Source organism: Ornithorhynchus anatinus, chromosome 16, assembly GCF_004115215.2.
Source record: "Ornithorhynchus anatinus isolate Pmale09 chromosome 16, mOrnAna1.pri.v4, whole genome shotgun sequence".
Lineage (NCBI taxonomy): Eukaryota > Metazoa > Chordata > Mammalia > Monotremata > Ornithorhynchidae > Ornithorhynchus > Ornithorhynchus anatinus.
The window spans coordinates 39,469,335-39,488,564 of NC_041743.1; the positions used below are offsets into that span (position 1 = coordinate 39,469,335).

Genomic DNA, 19,230 nt, shown 5'->3' on the forward strand with positions numbered 1-19,230 from the left:
AGGTGGGGAGAAGAAGCACACAACTTGTCCGCTGTATGACTTCGGGCAAATCACTTCACTTCTCTGTGCCTCAGTTACCTCATCTGAAAAATGGGGATTAAGACCGTGAGCTCCATGTGGAACATGAACTGTGTTCATCCTGATTAGCTTGTATCTATTCCAATGCTCAATGCAGTGCCTGGCACATAGTAAGTGCTTAACAATACTGTTTATTTTTCAAAAAAAAAGGATGAAAGAAAGGAAGCAGCCTCTGATTTTTCAGTTAAGGACTTCCTGTCATGAAGTTACCTGGCAGTAGCTTTAGATTTTGAAGGATGCCTGGAGATGACCTAGGGCTTATTACAGATTCAAGATCAAGAGGGCTTTTGGGTGGGGCGACTCCCCCTCAGTCTGGAATCGTGGAGGGCTTTGAGCCCACTGCACTCTAGAATCTTCTTTGATGGTGCAGGGCTTGTTCCAGTTTTCCAACTGCTGCCTGGGCGTTTTTTTTTATGGTATTTGTTAAGCACTGTTCTAAGCACTGGGGTAGATACAAGGTATTCGGGTACCACAGTCTTAATCCCCATTTCACAGATGAGGTAACTGAGGCACCGAGAAGTTAAGTGACTTGCCCAAGGTCTCACAGAAGACAAGTGGTGGAGCTGGGACCAGAGCCCAGGTCCTTCTGACTCCCAGGCCTGTGTTCTACCCATTGGGCCACACTTCTTCTCTACAATTCTCATCATCACTACCTTTGGCCTTGGCAAGATCAACGAGCGGCTAAAAGAATCCAGGCTGATCCCCTTTTGCTTAGAACAAAATAAATTTAAATTAAATTAATTATAAATTATTTATATTCTGTATCGCCCCCTCTAATCTGTAAGGTTGTTGTGGGCAGGGCACGTTTCTGCCAACTCTGTTGTACTCTCCCAATCAGTCAATCAATCATATTTATTGAGCACTTACTGTGTGCAGAGCCCTGTACTAAGCACTTGGACAAGTACAGTATAGCAATATAATAAACACATTCCCTGCTTTATACAAAGAAATGCTCAATAAATAGAGTGAAGATAATGATATCTCCCTCCACACTTTTATATCCATGTATAATTAATTGTACATTGATTTGTACATTCCAAGCGCTTAGTACAGTGCTCTGCACATAGTAAGCACTCAATAAATACTATTGAATGAATAAATTTATTCTCATTACCTTAGATGTAAATGTCTTCATTCTTGTCTCCCCCATTAGAGTGAAAATTCTTCAGTGGCAGGGAAAGTACCTCTGGATTTGGTTAAACTTTCCCAAGTGCTTAGTATTATGCATTGCAATCAGTCATTAATATTCATCTAGCACCTATTATGTGAATGAAGGTTAGGGGAATAAGATAGCATGAATAGATACAGTCTCCTGCCCTCAAGGAGTGTAGGGGATCTTAGTGAGGGGCAGGTTGAAGGTTACCATTTATTCATTCATTCATTCATTCATTCAATAGTATTTATTGAGTGCTTACTATGTGCAGAGCACTGTACTAAGTGCTTGGGAGAGTACAATACAACAGAGTCGGCTGACACATTTCCTGCCCACAAGGAGCTTCCAGTCTAGAGGGCTGTTATCATTAGCAAAGCCTCTTCTAGACTGGAAGCTCATGGTGGGCAAGGAACGGTCTACCAAATCTGTTATACTGTTTTATTGTACTTTCCCAAGCACTTAATACAGCGCTCTGCACACGGTATGCACTCAATAAATACCATTGATTGATTGATTCCAAATGATCAGGTAACTCCCACCGAGCTTGACCATTTACAATCTGTAATTTAGCAGTCAAATTGTCTTTCCATCTTTATAAAGAACAAGCAGCGTGGCCTAATGGCAAGAATTTGGATTTAGTAATCGGATTCTTGGGTTTTAATCCCAACTGAGTCATTACTGGGAAATTCTATCATCAGGGCTTCAAACTCTCCCAGCTGGAGAGTTGGGAAATGTGGTCTGGTGGATTTGGATCCTCTTGGGCAAATCGGGACAGTTCTCTGGGCCTCAGTTCCCTCGACTGTAAAATGGGGTTAAATACCTGTTCTTCTACCACTCTAGACTGTGAGTCATATGTGTGTCCAACCTGATTATCCGCTTAGTATAGTGCTTGGCACATAGCACGCATTTAACCCATACCATAATAATTCTGTAATTATGTTATTCTGGTCCTCAATGCTTATGTAAAAGTATAAATTTTCTGAGTAAATGTATTTGTATATTCAGTTATTTCTCCAAAATTTAATCCTGGGTAATGTAATACACGTACATAACCTCCACACAAATTTGGGAGTAGACCATTCTAGCTGTAATTATTTTTACGTTTACCTCCCCCCTTAATAGTGTAACCCCCTTGTAGGCAGGGAACTTGATATTTCATTATTCTGTATTTCCCAAGTGCCTAGAACAATGTACTGCACAAGAAGCAGCATGGCCTAGAGAATAAAGCTTGGGCCCGGGGGTCAAATGGACCTGGGTTCTATTCCCGTTCCGCCTTTTGTCTGCTGTGTCACCTTGGGCAAGTCATCTTATTTCTCTGGGCCTCAGTTACCTCATCTGTAAAATGGGGACTAAGACTGTGTGTCCATTGTGGGATATGGATTGTGTCCAAACTGATCACCTAGAATCTACCTCAGAGCTCAATACAGAGTCTGGCACAAACTAAGCACTTAAATAACATACAAAGTGGGTGCTTAATAAAGGCTATTATTACTTCTACCAATGTTTAGTTGGCACAGAAGGGCTGAAATGGCAGTTAGTGGGATATAATTTGGGAAGATTAGAGATTTACCAGGGAAGGCCTCCTGGTGAAGATGTGATTTCAGAATGGCTTTGAAGATGAGGAGGGAAATGTGGTCTGGTGGATTTGGAGTGGGAGAGAATTCCAGGGAGGGAAAGGGTATGAGCAGGACAATGGTGAGAGAGATGCAGTGCGCTCGACCGTATGAACTAGTGGATAGAGCAAGGGTTTGGAAGTCAGAAAGACCTGGGTTCAAATCCCTGCTCCACCATTTGTCTGCTGGGTGAGATCTTGGGCAAGTCACTTCATTTCTCTGTGCCTCAGTTAATTCATCTGTAAAATGGGGCTTAAGACTGTGAGCAGCGTATGGGATGTGAACTGTGTCCCACCTGATTAGCTTCTATCTACCCCAGTGCTTAGTAAAGTTCCTGGCACATAGTAAGCCCTTAACAAATACCAAAAAAAAAATAAAAATGAGAACAATGAGAGAGTGAGAAATTCTCTTAAAAGGAATGAAGAGCGTAAGCTGAGATGTAGTGGAAGAAGAGAGTGGATGTTAGAGGAGGGAGAGAACTGACTGAGTGCCTTAAAGCCAAAGGATAGGAATTTCTGCTTTATAAGGAGAGAAATGGGTAACCATTGGAGATTATTGAAGAGAGGGAAGATGGGTGCCAATTCATGTTTTAGAAAAATGATTTGGGCATCAGAGTGAATGAAGTATGGACTGGAGGCAGGGAGACCAGTGAGGAAGCTGGTGCAATAGGTAATGTTGGGATGTGACAAATGCCTAGGCCAAGATGTAGTGGAAGGGGCAGATCCTAGAAATCTTGGGGAAGAAAACCAGAAAGGATTTGGCAACAGATTGACTTTAGGGTTTCAAAGAGAAAGAAGAGTCGAAGATAAGGTTTCAGGCTTCTGAAACAGGGAGGATGTGTTGGGAAAGTTTGATGAAGGAAAGGATTTGGGAGGAAAGATAAGTAGTTCAGCTTTAGATATTTTGAGCTTGAGATGCTGGCAGAACATTCATATGGAGATTTCTTGGGGGCAGGAGGAAATGTGAGGTTGCAGAGAGGGAGAGGGCTAGTGAGATAGATTCTGGGAGTCCATTCCCTTATGGGTGCGGTGGATGAAACCACAGGAGAAGATGCATTCGCTAGGACAGAGAAGCAGTGTGGCTTAATGGAAAGAGCAGGGGTTTGGGTTCTAATCTTGACTCTGCCACATACCTGCTGGGTGATCTTGGGCAAGTCCTCTGTGCCTCAGTTCCCTCTTCCGTAAAGTGGGGATTCAATACCTAGTCCCCCTTCTACTTAGACTGTGAGCCCTTGATGATCTTATATTATAATAATAATAATAATGTTGGTATCTGTTAGGTACCTGTTATGTGCAGAGCACTGTTCTAAGTGCTGGGGTAGATACAGGGTAATCATCTACCCTGATCTACCCCAGCGCTTAGTACAGTGTTTGGCACATAGCACCTACTATTATTATTAGTACACTGAGTGTAATGTGAGAAGAGAAGAGCTCCTCAGTGGGTTGGACACTTCACACTCACAAAGAATCTCAATAAATCCAGTTGGATTTCAAGCCATTATTAACGATGGTATTTGTTAAACCCTTACTATGTGCCAAACACATACTAAGCACTGGGGTAGATGCAAGATAATTGAGTCAACCCCCCTCAGAGTCTAAGTGGGCGGGAGAACAGGAATTGAATCCCCATTTTATGGATGAGGTAACTGAGACCCAGAGAATTTAAGCGACTTGCCTACCCTGTTTTCCTAATTCGGACCATGAAGCGCTTAGTGTAGTGCTCTGCACACAGTAAGCATTTAATAAATGAATGAATGAAAAACAATTGCAATCCCAAAGAATTCACAGCTACCATGGGCACCTTCTCCCAAAGTCTTCCAAGACAAATGAGTGAATCACCAGATGGCAGTATTTCCCCGAAAATTAAAATACATACAGTCCTTTCATACTATTCAGAGTCATCCACCTAGTAGCCCATTTTTCCATATGGGGCTTCTTGGGGAAGAAAATATTTACTTTCTAAGAAGCACCATGGAAAGAGTACAGACCTGGGAGTCAGAGGACGACCTGGGCTCTAATCCCAGCTCTGCCACCTGCCTGCTGTGCAACCTTGGGCAATTACTTCACTGTTCTGTGCCTCCGTTTCCTCATCTGTAAAATGGGGATGCAATACCTGCTCTCCCTCTTTCTTAGATTCGGAGCCCCATGTAGGTCAGGGATTGTATCTGTCCTGGTTATCTTAAATCTAACCCAGCGCTTAGTACAGTGTTCGGCAGGGTGTAACAGATACCACCGATTGACCTCAATTTCCTGTTTTGCCAACAGTGCAGATCTTTTTTAAGCTGATGTTTTCTACCCAAGGCTCTTCCTCGCTTGTTGTCCGCTTCCTGCAGCTACGGTTCCCCAAAATACAAAAAGCAGTTAAGACTTAGAGGGCTAGGTTATCGGGATGACGGTGATTTTTCCCATTATTCCTCAGGGAAACATCAGAGCCCGTTTCAATCTCGGATCCACAGAGAGGCCTGGCTAACGTAAACCTTACTTTCATTCGTTCATTCAATAGTATTTATCGAGCGCTTACTATGTGCAGAGCGCTGTACTAAGCGCTTGGAATGTACAATTCGGCAACAGATAGAGACAATCCCTGCCCAGTGACGGGCTCACAGTCTCTCCTTTGGAAGTTTGTGATTTTGGAGGTAAGAGGGCTTAGGCACAGAGCAAGAGGGCAATCATCTGCCTACTGTGTGACCTTGGGCAAGTCATTTAACTTCTCTGTTCCTCCATTTCCTCATCTGTAAAATGGGGATTAGATACCTGCTCTCTTTTATACTGTGAGCCTCCTGTGGGACAGGGACTATGACCAAACTGATGATCCTGTACCTACCTCAGTGCTTAGGTCAGTACTTGGCATACAGACACTTCTTAAGGTCACATCTCCTCCAAGAGGGCTTCCCCAATTAAGCCCTCTTTTCCCCATTGCCCTCTCCATCGTTTTAAGCACTTGGATCTGTGATATTTGCCCTACCCTCAACCCCACAGCAATTATATACATATCTTTAAATAATATATTATAAATTATTTACTTACCTTAAGGTCTGTCTCCCCCTCTAGACTGTAAGCTCGTTGTGGGCAGGGAACGTACCTGCTAGCAGTGTTGCATTATATACTCTCAAATTCTTAGTTCAGTGTTCTGCACATAGTAAGCGCTCAAAAAATACCCTCGATTGAGAGTCTATACTAAATGAATACAATTATTATCAAGGATCCCGGACTTTCAAATATTGTTATATTGTATTCTCCCAAGCGCTTAGCACAGTGCTCTGCACACAATAAGCATTCAATAAATACGATTGATTGATTGAAATATGATTGATTGATTCAGATTAACAGCGTGGCCTAATAGATAGAGAAGGGGCCCGGGCGTCAGAAAGACCTGGATTCTAATCCCGTCTCCGCCACTCATCTGCTGCGTGACCTTAGGCAAGTCATTTCACAAGCAGACCTTAGGCAAGTCATTTCACTTCTCTGTTCCTCAATTACCTCATCTGTAAAATGGGGATTAGGACTGTGAGCCCCATGGGGGACAGGGACTGCGTCCCACCTGACCACCTTCTATCTACCCTGGCGCTTAGTACAGTGCTTGGCACATAGTGAGCGCTTAAAAAACCCCACAGTTATTACTGTCACTGCAGATGGTCTCCCCCTCACTACACAAAGGGGTGACATCACTCGAAGCTGTTGCATTAAAGCATCTTAGACCCGGAAGGGACTTCGACAAGCCATTTGGTCCAGCCCACTGCCTTCCTCTGAAGTGAGCGCCTACCCCGAGGGTTGGGCTTCCGCCGGCTAGGGGAGGAGGAGGGCGCCCTGTCACTATCCCACATGATCACAGCCCCCCTTTTCCCTCAGCTCTTCCCCCTTCCCCTCCCCTCCGCACTGTGCTCCTTTGTATATATTATTTATCACCCTATTTATTTTGTTAATGAGGTGTACATCCCCTTGATTCTAATGTTGGTATTTGTTAAGCGCTTACTATGTGCAGAGCACTGTTCTAAGCGCTGGGGTAGATACAGGGTAATCAGGTTGTCCCAAATGAGGCTCACAGTCTTCATCCCCATTTTACAGATGAGGGAACGGAGGCACAGAGAATAATAATAATAATAATGTTGGTATTTGTTAAGCGCTTACTATGTGCTGAGCACTGTTCTAAGCGCTGGGGTAGACACAGGGCATTCAGGTTGTCCCACATGGGGCTCACAGTCTTAATCCCCATTTTACAGATGAGGTAACTGAGGCACCGAGAAGTGAAGTGACTTGCCCATAGTCACATAGCTGACATGTGGCAGAGCCGGGATTCGAACCCATGACCTCTGCCACTTGTCAGCCGTGTGACTGTGGGCAAGTCACTTCACTTCTCTGGGCCTCAGTTCCCTCATCTGTCAAATGGGGATTAACTGTGAGCCTCACGTGGGACAACCTGATCACCCCGTATCTCCCCCAGCGCTTAGAACAGTGCTCCGCACCTAGTAAGCGCTTAACAAATACCAACATTATTATTATTAGCTGTGTGACCGTGGGCAAGTCACTTCACTTCTCTGGGCCTCAGTTCCCTCATCTGTCAAATGGGGATGAACTGTGAGCCTCACGGGGGCCAACCCGATGACCCCGTATCTCCCCCAGCGCTTAGAACAGTGCTCTGCACCTAGTAAGCGCTTAACAAATACCAACATTATTATTCTTAGTACTATTATGTCGTGACTGACAGGGGGGAGGCGCGGGCTCCAGGCCGCGGAGCCCGCCTTGCCCCCAAGAGCCGGCGGCGTCGTGACGTCACCGCGGACGCTCCCCGCCATTGGTCGGAAGGGAAGGGGGTGGCGGCCTAGCTGAGCGCGAAAGCCTGAACCGCTGTGGCGGGAGCCGAGGCGGCGGCGGCGGCGGCTCGGGGAGCGGCCAGCGGAGGCCAGGGGCCATCCTCGGCGGCGCGCTCGGGCCAGCAGGCGCCATGGCCGGCGTGGGAGAGCCCGAGGTGAGTCGGGGATGGGGGAAGTCAGCGTCCAACGCCAGGGCGAGAGGAACTACAAGGATGGGGGGAAAGACTACAAATCCCAGAATGCACCGCGGCGCGTGCCCACCGGGCAGAGAGGCCCAGGGCATGGCGTTGGCCGCCCGTGCCCTCTGCCCCCCCCCTCCCCCCAGGCAGACCCATCGGACACCACGTCGGGGCTTTGCCCGCGGGGTCTCCAGAGCTTCGGGGAATCCCATTTTGCCCGGGAAACCCTTCCCCTGCCCGGCCCTGGGGGACGCACTGCATGCTGGGATTCGTAGTCCTGGCGCAGAAGCTGCCCCTTTTGGCATCCCGGCGGCGGAGTCCTTTCGAGCGGGATGTTTCGGGGGGGACCGGCTTTGGTCGTTGCATCCTGGGCCCGGTGGGGGTGAAGACTGCAAGGCCTGCCCTTTCTCAGGCCCCTCTTATTGGTGCAGTGGCTTGTTTGGGCTTTCCTCTTGGCAGAGCCCTTTTTCACAATTCCTCTTAATAATAATGTTGGTATTTGTTAAGCGCTTACTTAGAGCACTGTTCTAAGCGCTGGGGGAGATACAGGGTCACCAGGGGTCCCACGTGAGGCTCACAGTCTTCACCCCCATTTTACAGAGGAGGGAACTGAGGCACAGAGCATTTAAGTGGGTATTTGTTAAGCGCTTACCATGTGCAGAGCGCTGTTCTAAGCGCTGCGGGAGATACCGGGGCATCAGGTGAGCCCACGTGAGGCTCACAGTCTTCATCCCCATTTTACAGATGAGACACAGAGAAGTTAAGTGACTCGCCCACAGTCACAAGGCTGCCAAGTGGCAGAGCAGGGAAAGGGGCAAAGGGGAGGCAGATGCTGCCCAATTTGTGCCCCCTAACAGGAAGCCTCTCCCCAGGACGCTGTGTCCAGTGGGCCTTCGAACATGCAGTAGAATTTGCTGAACACCTACTGGGTGCGGGACACCGTACTAAGCGCCTGGGAGTGCACAATCCAAATAAAAGGCACGGATCCTTTTATCTCAATGAGTTAGCAGTAAAATGAGAGACGTGCGGACAGAAATTGTCCCCCCACGGTAGGTACGGGAGGAAAAAGCATAATTCGGCTGTAATGAAATAAATAACTAAATGACTACATAATATTAAGAATGGTTACATGCATGTAAATGTTAAGGATGACTTTTGGGGTGACACGACCCCTGGTCACTGGGGAACTCAGCGTCATGGGTCTCCTTACTTCCAACCTTTCCTTTTTCTACTTTATAATCTCCTCGGCCCCAGGGATCGTTTTGCTGGAACGTCATCGTGCAGGCATGAAAGCCTTCATTGTTCACTCATTCTGTCCCTCTGGACTGCAAGCTCATTATGGGCAGGGAAAGTGTCTGCTAATTCTGCCGTATTGCACTCTTCCAAGCTCTTGGTACATTCATTCGTTCGATCAATTGTATTTATTAAGAGATTACTGTGTGCAAAGCACTAAGCACTTGGGAAAGTGCTATACAGAAACAAAAAGTGACAGTCCCTGCCCACAATGAGCTCAGTAAATACCATCGACTGATGGAGTGATTCCCCTCATCAAGCAGAAACTGCTGCCCATTGACTTTAAACAACTTTATCAATCTTCTGCTTTTTATTATCCACTCTTTTTTCACCACACCCCAGTTCATACTCCACATGCCTAGTTCGCATCTCTCCTACCTCTGACCCTTTACTGCTGCACTTCCTTTTGCCTGGAAAACTCTTTCCCTTCAAATCTGTGAGCCCACATCTCCCTATTTCAAAACCCTTCTGAATTCCCATCTCCTCTAGAAAGCTTCCCCTTATTAATTTTTTTTCTCTTCAAGCTTCCAGATCTTCACCTTATCACTTATTCACCCCTACCTGCCTGTGAAACATCTGTGCATATTGACATATATTCTGTTTAAGCACTTACTATGTACTTGAGACCACAGTGCTTAGTTCAGTGCTCTGCACACAGCACTCAATAAATACGATTGAATGAATGAACGTATAGGGTCTCACCACAAACCCCCCTAGCACTTACAGATATAATAATAACAATTATTGTGTTCTTTGTTAAATGCTTACTATGTGCCAGGCACCGAACTAAGCGCTGGGGTGGATATCTTTAAACTCAGTTGCTTCCCCTACCTGTAGTTTATTTTGTGACCGTTTTCCCCACTAGAGTGTGAGCTCCTGGACAGCAGAATATATTTTATTCTCTCAGGCCCACAGTTGGCGCTCAGAAAATACTACTGATCGTTTGATCAAAGGGAGTTTTTTCTGGATGCCTTTGAAGATGGGGAGGGCTGTGATCTGGGATTCGAAGGGAGTTCGGGCAGGCAAGCTGGTCAGAGATGGAAGAATTTCTGATCCATGCTGCAGTAATGGTGAGGTCAGGTGTGAAAGGTGCCCAGAAGAGTGCCAGTCAATCTAAGGGGCAAAGGTATGCCCGAAACAGATACCCACTGCTACAGTGATCCCTCGGTGGAAGCTTACCTTAGATTTTTAGTCTGTTGTGTACGTAGTAAGGATTTTTGCTTGGAGTGGTGAGGAGTTAGAGGATTCTCTCTCCAAGAACTGTTTAATTTACATATTGTTGCATTGTTTTCTTGGTTTGTTTCATTTACAGCCTATTCAGAACTTCTCTTTCATTGTTCTCTCTATCTACCTTCCCCCTTACTTAGACTGTGACCCCTTGTGGGGCAAGGATCACCTTAGATAACTTAATAAATATCACTATTATTACTCCTACTCAGAGGGAGAATGGCAGGAGTGGGACTAAAATCGATGAGCTTTAACTTTTTAGTTTTAAAACTGTGCTGCTGACTTGGTAAAGCAATGTTTGGAGCCATGGAGAGATAAATCCAACTTGCTTATGGGAGTTATTGAAGCCTTCTTTCCATGTTCCGTGTACTTGGCATGTCGTTTTCTCCCTTCTGTCCAGTCTAGGTCACAGAGGTTAAGCAGACCTGGTTCACACTTCATTATACCATATTCAGGGACTTTTATGACTGTATTCGCACCCTCCTGAGCACCCATTTACAAATCTCCTCTTAATTGTTGAACCTCTGTAGTTATAGCTGTTTTTGGAATGTAAGCTCTCTCTGCCCAGGATAAGGGTCACTTCTTTATGCTCTACTTTCCAAGTTAGTGTCTGTCTCCCCCTCTGGACTGTAAACTAATTATTGCCTGGGAATAGGTCTGATTACTGTTATACCTTTAGAGAAGCAGCATGGTGTAGTGAATAGAGCCTGGACCTGGAAATCAGGCTCTAATCCCGCCTCCACCACTTGTTTGCTGTATGACCGTGGGCAAGTCACTTCACTTCTCTGTGCCTCAGTTCCCTCATCTGTAAAATGGGGATTAAGACTGTGAGCCTCACGTGGGACAACCTGATTACCCTATATCTACCCCAGTGCTTAGAACAGTACTCTGCACATAGTAAGCACTTAACAAATACCAACATTATTATTACAGTGCCTGGCACAGAGTAAGCGCTTACAAAATACCATCATTATTATTGTACTCTCCCAAGCACTCAATAAATACAATTGGCTGACTGACAAGTGCTTAGATCAATGCACCGCACCAAGTGGGTGTTAAATGTTACTCCTGCAGCTAGACCTTTTCCAAAGTCTCGGGACAGCCATAAAATCTTGAGTCACCTTTGCGATTTTTGTCACTATAGCTTTCAGTCAGTCAATCACTGGAATTTTTTGCGTGCTTACTGTATGCAGAGCACTGTACTACAATCTTGGAAGAGTCCAGTACAACACAGTTGGTAGACACATTCCCTGCCCACAAGGAGCTTAAAGTCTTCGTCAGGACATTAAGGAAATATTGAATTTTTTTCTAGATTCATCGAGAAGTTGAAGATCCCAAACTGGATTTACCGGTCGAAACGCACGATGATTCAGACAGTGGGCAAGGCAGCTGTGAAACAGATTCTCCGGGACTCTCCAGGAAAGCAATGGCTCCCCTGAATGATAGAGGTTTGTGATGTTGACTAACTTCTGTTTCCGGACTAAAACCCCCAAATGCTCACCTTATTAATTAATTCATTCATTCATTTGTATTGAGCACTTACTGTGTGCAGAGCACTGTACTAAGAGAGTACAATACAACAATAAACAGACACATTCCCTGCCCTCAGTGAGCTTACAGGCTAGATATATTGGGATCAATCAATGGTATTTATTGAGCACTTACTGTGTGCAGAGCACTGTACCAAGCACTTGGGAAAGAACATGATAACAGAGTGGGTAGACAGTTCCCTCCCCATAATGAGTATACAGTCTAGAGGGTCAATTCCTCTCTCTATTGACCTGAAAACAATGCTTCCTGGAAGAGTCCTTTTTACCTTCCATTTCCTGAGCAGAAACTCCTGAATTGTTTGGAATGTTGTGAAAAATATAAGTTAATTAATTCAGACTAAAATATAACCGGCATGGCACTAGTGACTCTTACAATTTGCAAGATGAAATTTTATGACTGCCACGCCAAGGATTAGAATTGTTTTCTATGTTCAACAGTTCCCCAAAGCATGGATAATTACATTTCTCAATATGAGGCAATTATGTTATGCTGGGAAAAATGTGGGTTTTAAATATAGACTCAATTTGATCCACTGTATAATAGTGATGGTTCAGTGGTGTTTGCTAGATTTCACAGGCTAATGTATTTCTATGCTCCATTTATTTGACACGGTATATTAATGATCCCTCTGAGTTAACGTATGTGTTTGGGGGACGGGGGAGGAAAGCCCAGATGATGGAGGATCGTTTTCTCACGGGTTTGTGTTTCCCTCAGATTCCGATGAGGAGATTTTTGTGAGTAAGAAACCAAAAGGCAAGAAGGTGCTGCAGGATAGTGACAGTGAAGAGGATGACCGTGGCTCATCTCTCGAGAAGAGAGATCTGGTGTCCATCCAGGGGGTAAGCGAAGAGGAGGAAAAGGAGAACGTTTATGCAGAAAACACCCGAAGAGCCAGAAGGATTTTCCAAGCCCTGGCTGACAGTGATGAGAGCGACCCCGGGGAACCTCTACGTCAAGAAAACTTCGAACCTTCGGTGAAATCCGGATCGGCCAATGATGCCTCGGAGTTGGGCTCCCCTCCTGAAAAATCACTGGACTTGCCCGGGGTGGGAAAGAGAAAATCCAGAAAGGCCAGGCGCAATATTCAAGAAGCAGCAGGAGGCAGAGTGAAAGGGAAATCAAAGAGGAGGCTAGAGAAAGAGGCGAAGAAAATGGAAACCGTTCGAAAGCTGAAAAAAAAAGAAACCAAAAAGGAGGTATGTCTTTGAAGAACATTTCTCATGCTTTGCCAAGTTGGGTTTAGAGCTTTACTCTCTCCTACCTCTCCCTTGCACCCCAAGTCCTTGAGCTGAGACCCCACCTTTGGATGAATCTCTGCTTTCATGTAAGATTTGAAATTACTCACAATCCTCCCCCCGTCATCCAAATCCTAAATAATTTAGGTACTACAGGCCCTTTGCTGCCCCAGAGCAGGCGGTGAATTCCAAAAGAGGTGTTTTTCCTCCCAAGACATAGCTTTTGTGACTCAGTCCCGGTCACTGAGCCAAATTCTGTCCTGTTCAGCTCAGGAGTTTCCATCCCTTTTCAAAAAGTGGCACTTTTCGATTCATCCCTAACTGCATTTTGGACAGCTTCCTGTATCAACAAGGCTTCAACCTTCACAAAGGAATGCAGTATTAGACCTTATATATCTACCTTGGCTCACGCAACCCCACCTCCCCTGGCCCTTTTACAAACTTGTCCGAACGTCACCTGTAGACCATCTGTTCCCAGTGGACAGGTATCATGTCTACCAGCTGTGTTTTTTTTTTGTACTTTCCCAAGCACTTAGCATAGTGCTCTGCACACAGTAAACACCCAGTAAAAACCACTGATTGATAACTGATCACCCAGTTGGCAGTAGACCATTCCCAATATTAAATTTAGGAATGAGCAGATTCCATCTTTTCTCTGTTCTGACTTTTCTGTGGCCTTACTCAGGAGAAAAATGGGAAGCCACAGTTGAATGATAGTGGCTGTCTTCTGGCTGACAAAGACCTTTTTGAGACTGGGTTAGAAGAGGAAAATGATTCCCCCCTGGAAGATGAAGAATCCTTGGACTCAATCCGGGCTGCTATGAGAGACAAGTTGAAAAAGCACCAGGTTAGTAAACTCTTATCACTTACTAGCTAACTTGAATACAGCAGCAGCCTTTGACTTGCTTTTTGTTTTACAAATGAATGCATGGCATGCTGATTGATATAGATTTTTCAACTCCTCTTAGTTTTGGAAACTGTTGAGTAGGTGAAAGACTAGTTATCTTGTTTGAAACTAGTGCTCAAGTGCTGTGTGTTAGGCCCGACTGACAGCAGTCGCTGTTCATGCTTACGAAAAAAAAATTCCCATGAGGAAGACTGGTCATTCAGGCATCTCGACGGTTTAGTGTGTAAGCCGCACATCCCAAACCACAATCAATTTGATCATTCAAAAGAGAGTCAAATTGGAATGACACATTGGAGGCAGCGTATTGAAGTTTACACTGCCTCAAACAGATTTCAAGTGTCTTTTTCCATTCTTTTTTTGCCTTGAGAAAACACTGAGAGTCTTGGAGGAGCGGGATTAGGAGAGGAGAGCAGTTTGGGAGAGTCTGTATCTGTGTCTTCCTTAGAATCAGGCAGACTTCCCTCTTGGGCTCCTCTGGTTCTTGAAAGCCTCTTGAGGAGGAAAACCCAGAAGATGTTGAAGGGGAGAAAATCCTGAGGAGCCACTGCTAGTTTAGCTGTGGAATTCTTGCTTCTGGGTGTGTGTTCTAGGCATTGAAGAGATTGGACAGTGAAGTGGGGAGGGGGACTTGGAGGGCCAGTTGTCAAACCCCCTTAAACCACTCTTTGGTTTCCTTTTAAGCAGCTCTGCTCCCAGGCTCCTTTCACTGGGGTCTCTGGGCAAAGACTGTGAGCTCATTGTGGGCAGGGAATGTGTCTGTTCATTCATTCATTGTTTATTGTTGTATTGTACTCTCCCAAGTGCTTAGTACAGTGCTCTGCATGCAGTAAGCACCCAATAAATAGGATTGAATGAATGAAGAAAGCAGACTTGAAACCCAAGTAATACTAATAATAACAATCTTATATCCATGCAAGTGCTTAGCACATGGTAAACACTTAGCACATATTATTATTATTATTATTATTATGGCATTTGTTAAGCTCTTACTTTGTGCTAAACCCCGGCTGGATACAAGATAATCAGGTCAGACGTTGTCCCTGTTTTACATGGACATGGGGCTCTCCGTCTGAATAGGAGAGAGAGCAGGTGTAGAACCCCCGTTATACAGATGAGGAAGCTGAGGTCCAGAGAAGTCAGGTGACTTGCCCAAGGTCACACAGGAGCAGGCAAGTGGCAGAGCTGGAATTAGAACCCAGATCCTCTGACTCCCAGGCTCTGTCCGGTAGGACTCGCTGCTGCCCAAGTCCTAGTGAGAATTTGGGCTTCTAATCCTTGTGCTCTCTTCTCTTTTAGAACAAGGAGCTGAATTTTGAGGGGGAACTCCCACTGGCTGAGGAAAGTGAGTCCTCATTTAAAGGACCCAAGAGGAAGGTGAGATGGGGCGGCATCACACCTCCTTTTTCCATTCTCATTGCCCCCTAAATTTCAGCCTTCTTTGGCTAGGCTGCCTGCCTGAAGTGTCTTCCATTCATTCTCCCAGCCCCTTTCCCACTTTCCTCCACAGGAGGAAACTAGGGATGAGGTACGTTTTCCTTTCTGGACTTTACCATCACCGTGTCTTGTTTCTCTTTAAGGAGAGGAAGGCCGCCAAGTTAAGTAAAGAGGCCATGAAACGACTGCACAGTGAGACCCAGCGCCTCGTTCGAGGTAAAGCTACGCCTCACCACAAGGGCCGGGAATCGTGGGACCGAACATGCCTACGTTGCCAAGGAAGTCCAAGGGGTGGGATCTGGGTCTCTAGCCAGCATATTTGATGTGCTGTTTCAACGGGCGGGCTGTCATTCGAGCTTGAGCTGATTGATGGTCTGATGGTTGGCAAGTTTTAGCCAAGATCTGATCGTCTGTCCTCTCCAAAAGGATTACCTCGTTCTGACACCTCCCCCCATGCCGATTCTGACACTCGAGGGCCTCCACAGCTTGAAATCGGCACTAGGTTTCGCCAAAAATTAAATATGTCCCTCCCCGGGCAACAAGGATTTCTCTCCCTACTTGGGCACACTTCTTTCCTCGGAATGGGGTATTTGTGTGCCTTTCCTACTCGGAATCTTGGCTTTTCTTCTCTTTGAGGGCAGGGCTCATATCTTCTAACTCTAGTGAACTCTCCCAAGTGCTTTAGTACAATACCCTGCATAAAGTAGACTGTAAGACTCTTGAGGGCAAGGGTCTTGTCTACTAAGTCTATTGTACTCTCCCAAGCACTTAGTACAAAATAGACCATAAGCTTCTTGCGGGAAAAGATCATGTCTACTAAATCTATTGTATTCTCCCAGATGCTTAATATAGTGCTCTGTATACAGTAAACACTCAGTAAATACGAGTAAATCCCTTCTGTAGTCCTTCCTGTGTCTGACATCGTGTTGAGGAGGAGGTTCTAGAAATGGTGGACTCTCTGTTCTCAGGCCGAATCCATGGGCAGATTCCCAGTCTTGTTTGAGATACTCGCTGCACTTTAACTAAACTCCAGGGGAATTTTGCTTCGGCTCCATGCTTCAGCCTCCAATTTACACTTCAATCCGATTCTTCTTCCGTAGAATCTTCTCTCTCCCTCCCGTACCACATGCCTGAGAACAAAACCATCCATGACTTCTTCAAACGCAGACCTAGACCTGCTTGCCAAGGAAACGCGATGGCACTCCTGAAGTAAGACTCTATCACTTGGGACTGAACTTTCCTCCACCATTCATACATTCATTGTCGTATTTATTGGGCGCTTACTATGTACTAAGCGCTTGGAATGTACAATTCGGCAACAGATACAGTCCCTACCCAGTAATGGACTCACAGTCTAAATAGGGGAGACAGACAGGAAAGCAAAACAGAACCAAACAAAACATGCTAGCTGTGGAGTCAGGATGCAAGAAGTGAACCCCTCAGTTCTTCCACCCTTCGAACACCCGCAGCTTAGGAGTGGAAAGAGTAGAAAACTTAGGATGGGTTGCTTTGGTTGATTGGAGACAGCCCTGAGATGGCACTTGGACGTTAACCTCTGTTTCTGTCTTCAGTTTTGTGTCTCCTCCCCACTGTCCTGAATCCAGTGCCTGTTTGGTATAAGTTCAGAGGTTAATGCTCGACACCAGATGTAGCAAGATGCTAACTGTCATTAGCGAAAGATTAATTGCAGTGCCCTGTGTCTACTACTGTGCTCTCTTAGATTTTCCGCATAGGCATTTTTGATTGATCTATAGTGGATCACTGTATTTGTTCTGCGCTTACTATGTGCCAGGCACTGAACTAAGTACTGGGTTAGATAATCAGATGGGACACAGTCCCTGTCCCACAGAGGGCTCCCAGTCTCAAGCCCCATTTTACAGACAAGGTAACTGAGGCACAGAGAAGTAAAGTGACTTGCCCAAGGTCACACAGCAGACCAGTGGCAGACTTGAGATTGGAACCCAGGCCTTCTGAGTCCCAGGCCTGTGCTCTTTCCACTAGGCCATGCTGCTTCCCTAAAGTATTTGGCTAAACTGGGATTTGAACCCGGGACCTCTTGCATCCTAAGTGAGAATCACACCCCTAGACCAAGAAGCCTGGAACAAGCTTGGTGGGAATAATTTCATAGGTGAAAGGACCTTCAGGGAGGTTATGCTGTCGGCAAATTAATTTTAACAAAGTTGGAACTGCCCGAGGCCATTTCTCCCACTGTGTAATTGTTGGGTATTGGACTCCACCCCTGACCATAATGTGCCCAGAACTGAGAGAATACACCACGCTTGGACTAACTCTCTCTTTCCCCAGGTCAGCTCAGTATCTGCCGGGCCTCAGTGAAGAAGTCTCAGAAGCGAAAAACGCAAGCGAGAGCCGCCCCGACAACCAGGCCAGCGGGCCTAACCAGGAGAACGACCGGGGTTCGGAAGCGGATAGTAGTCAATCCCCTTCACTTTCCAGAGTGTCTGAGGTCACTCCAAGCGTGGATGAACCTGCCTCAGAGGATCCGGTGGTGGGAAGTCACGAGGAGCAGAGGCAGAGCGATGACGTGGTAGTCCCTGGGGCTGACCCGGCGGGGCAGCGGAAATCCAGTTCCGACAGCACAGGAGACTCTGAGCCAGCACAGGCCGGAGGGGCAGCGGGAAAGGAAGGCCCGAAAGACTCAGAGAGAGGAGGTGGGGAACCAGAAGGGGCCGGACTGCAAACCCCAGTAATGCTGCCCGTTGCCCCCCCCAAAGTAAGAAAGTTCACCCGGGACAAACTTCAGCAGCTGGGAGTGGACCTTTCCATCAAACCTCGCCTCGGTGCCGACGAAGATTCCTATGTGACTCTCGAGGGACCCGAAGTCAACAGAGGTAATGCTTTCCAGCCTCCCTTTCTCCAGCATTGGTTTTCCCTTTTATTTAAGTTTCCAAATTCAGCCAGCTCTCAATTATCCAAGGGCCTGGGGACAGAGGCAGCCTGGATGAGGGAACTACACAGATAATTGAAAAACTTCTTGTTTGCAAATGGTTTCCCATCTTTCCCTAACAAACCTGTAGCTGTGCTGCTAACACATTGCTATGCCCATTGATTTGGGGGCAATGATGATGATAATAACGGTAATAATAATGGTTTTTAAGCATTTAATGTATGCCAAGCACTGAGCTAATCACCGCAGTAGAGAGAAGATAATCAGGTTTGACATAGCCCCTGTCCACATGGGGTTCACAGTCTAAGTGTGAGGGAGTAGGATTTAATCTCCATTTTACAGATGAAGAAACTGAGGCACAGAGAAGTTAAATAATTTACCCAAGGTCACACAACAGACAAGTGGTGGAGCTTGAATTAGAATCCAGAGCCTGTGACTCCCAGGCCCATGCTCTTTCCACTAGGCTGCACTGCTTCTCTAAGATACTAGTGAGCAGGGGAATGGCTAACGGCTGGAGCCAGAAAGGAGGAGAACCAGGGGCCTGGATAATCCACCACCTGGCCAGTCTGCCCTGAATAATTGAGAATGGTCTATGCAGTTTCCTGGTCATTTATTAGATTGGTAGAGTTGAGCTCCATGGAGAACATAATGTGCCTCCCCTTTGTGAAGTTTTTGGTTTGACAGTGAGCCTTAAGTTTCTAGTGAATAACTTCCTCCAAATTATTTTACTGTCTTGAGGGGAAACTCTCGGCCGAGGCAGGTACTAATTTAGGCGGAAACCAAAAACAGTTGCCACAGTTGTTTTTTTAATGGTAATTGTTAAGTGCTTATTATGGGCCAGACAC

The 19,230-nt window shown here is 46.0% G+C and overlaps 1 protein-coding gene across 3 annotated transcripts in view; it reads left to right on the forward strand.

Annotated features, from left to right (window-relative positions):
• Window positions 1-7,742: 7,742 nt before the first annotated feature.
• CLSPN (claspin) overlaps window positions 7,743-19,230 on the forward strand; it is a 29,602-nt gene continuing 18,114 nt past the window's right edge. For all 3 annotated transcript variants that reach the window (XM_029081491.2, XM_029081492.2, XM_029081493.2), the window contains exons 1-8: window positions 7,743-7,809; window positions 11,666-11,801; window positions 12,619-13,100; window positions 13,825-13,986; window positions 15,343-15,420; window positions 15,624-15,696; window positions 16,581-16,689; window positions 17,785-18,329. In XM_029081491.2, the coding sequence (XP_028937324.1) occupies window positions 7,786-7,809; window positions 11,666-11,801; window positions 12,619-13,100; window positions 13,825-13,986; window positions 15,343-15,420; window positions 15,624-15,696; window positions 16,581-16,689; window positions 17,785-18,329 (1,609 nt within the window). In that variant the 5' untranslated portion in view covers window positions 7,743-7,785. The remainder of the gene's footprint in view (window positions 7,810-11,665; window positions 11,802-12,618; window positions 13,101-13,824; window positions 13,987-15,342; window positions 15,421-15,623; window positions 15,697-16,580; window positions 16,690-17,784; window positions 18,330-19,230) is intronic.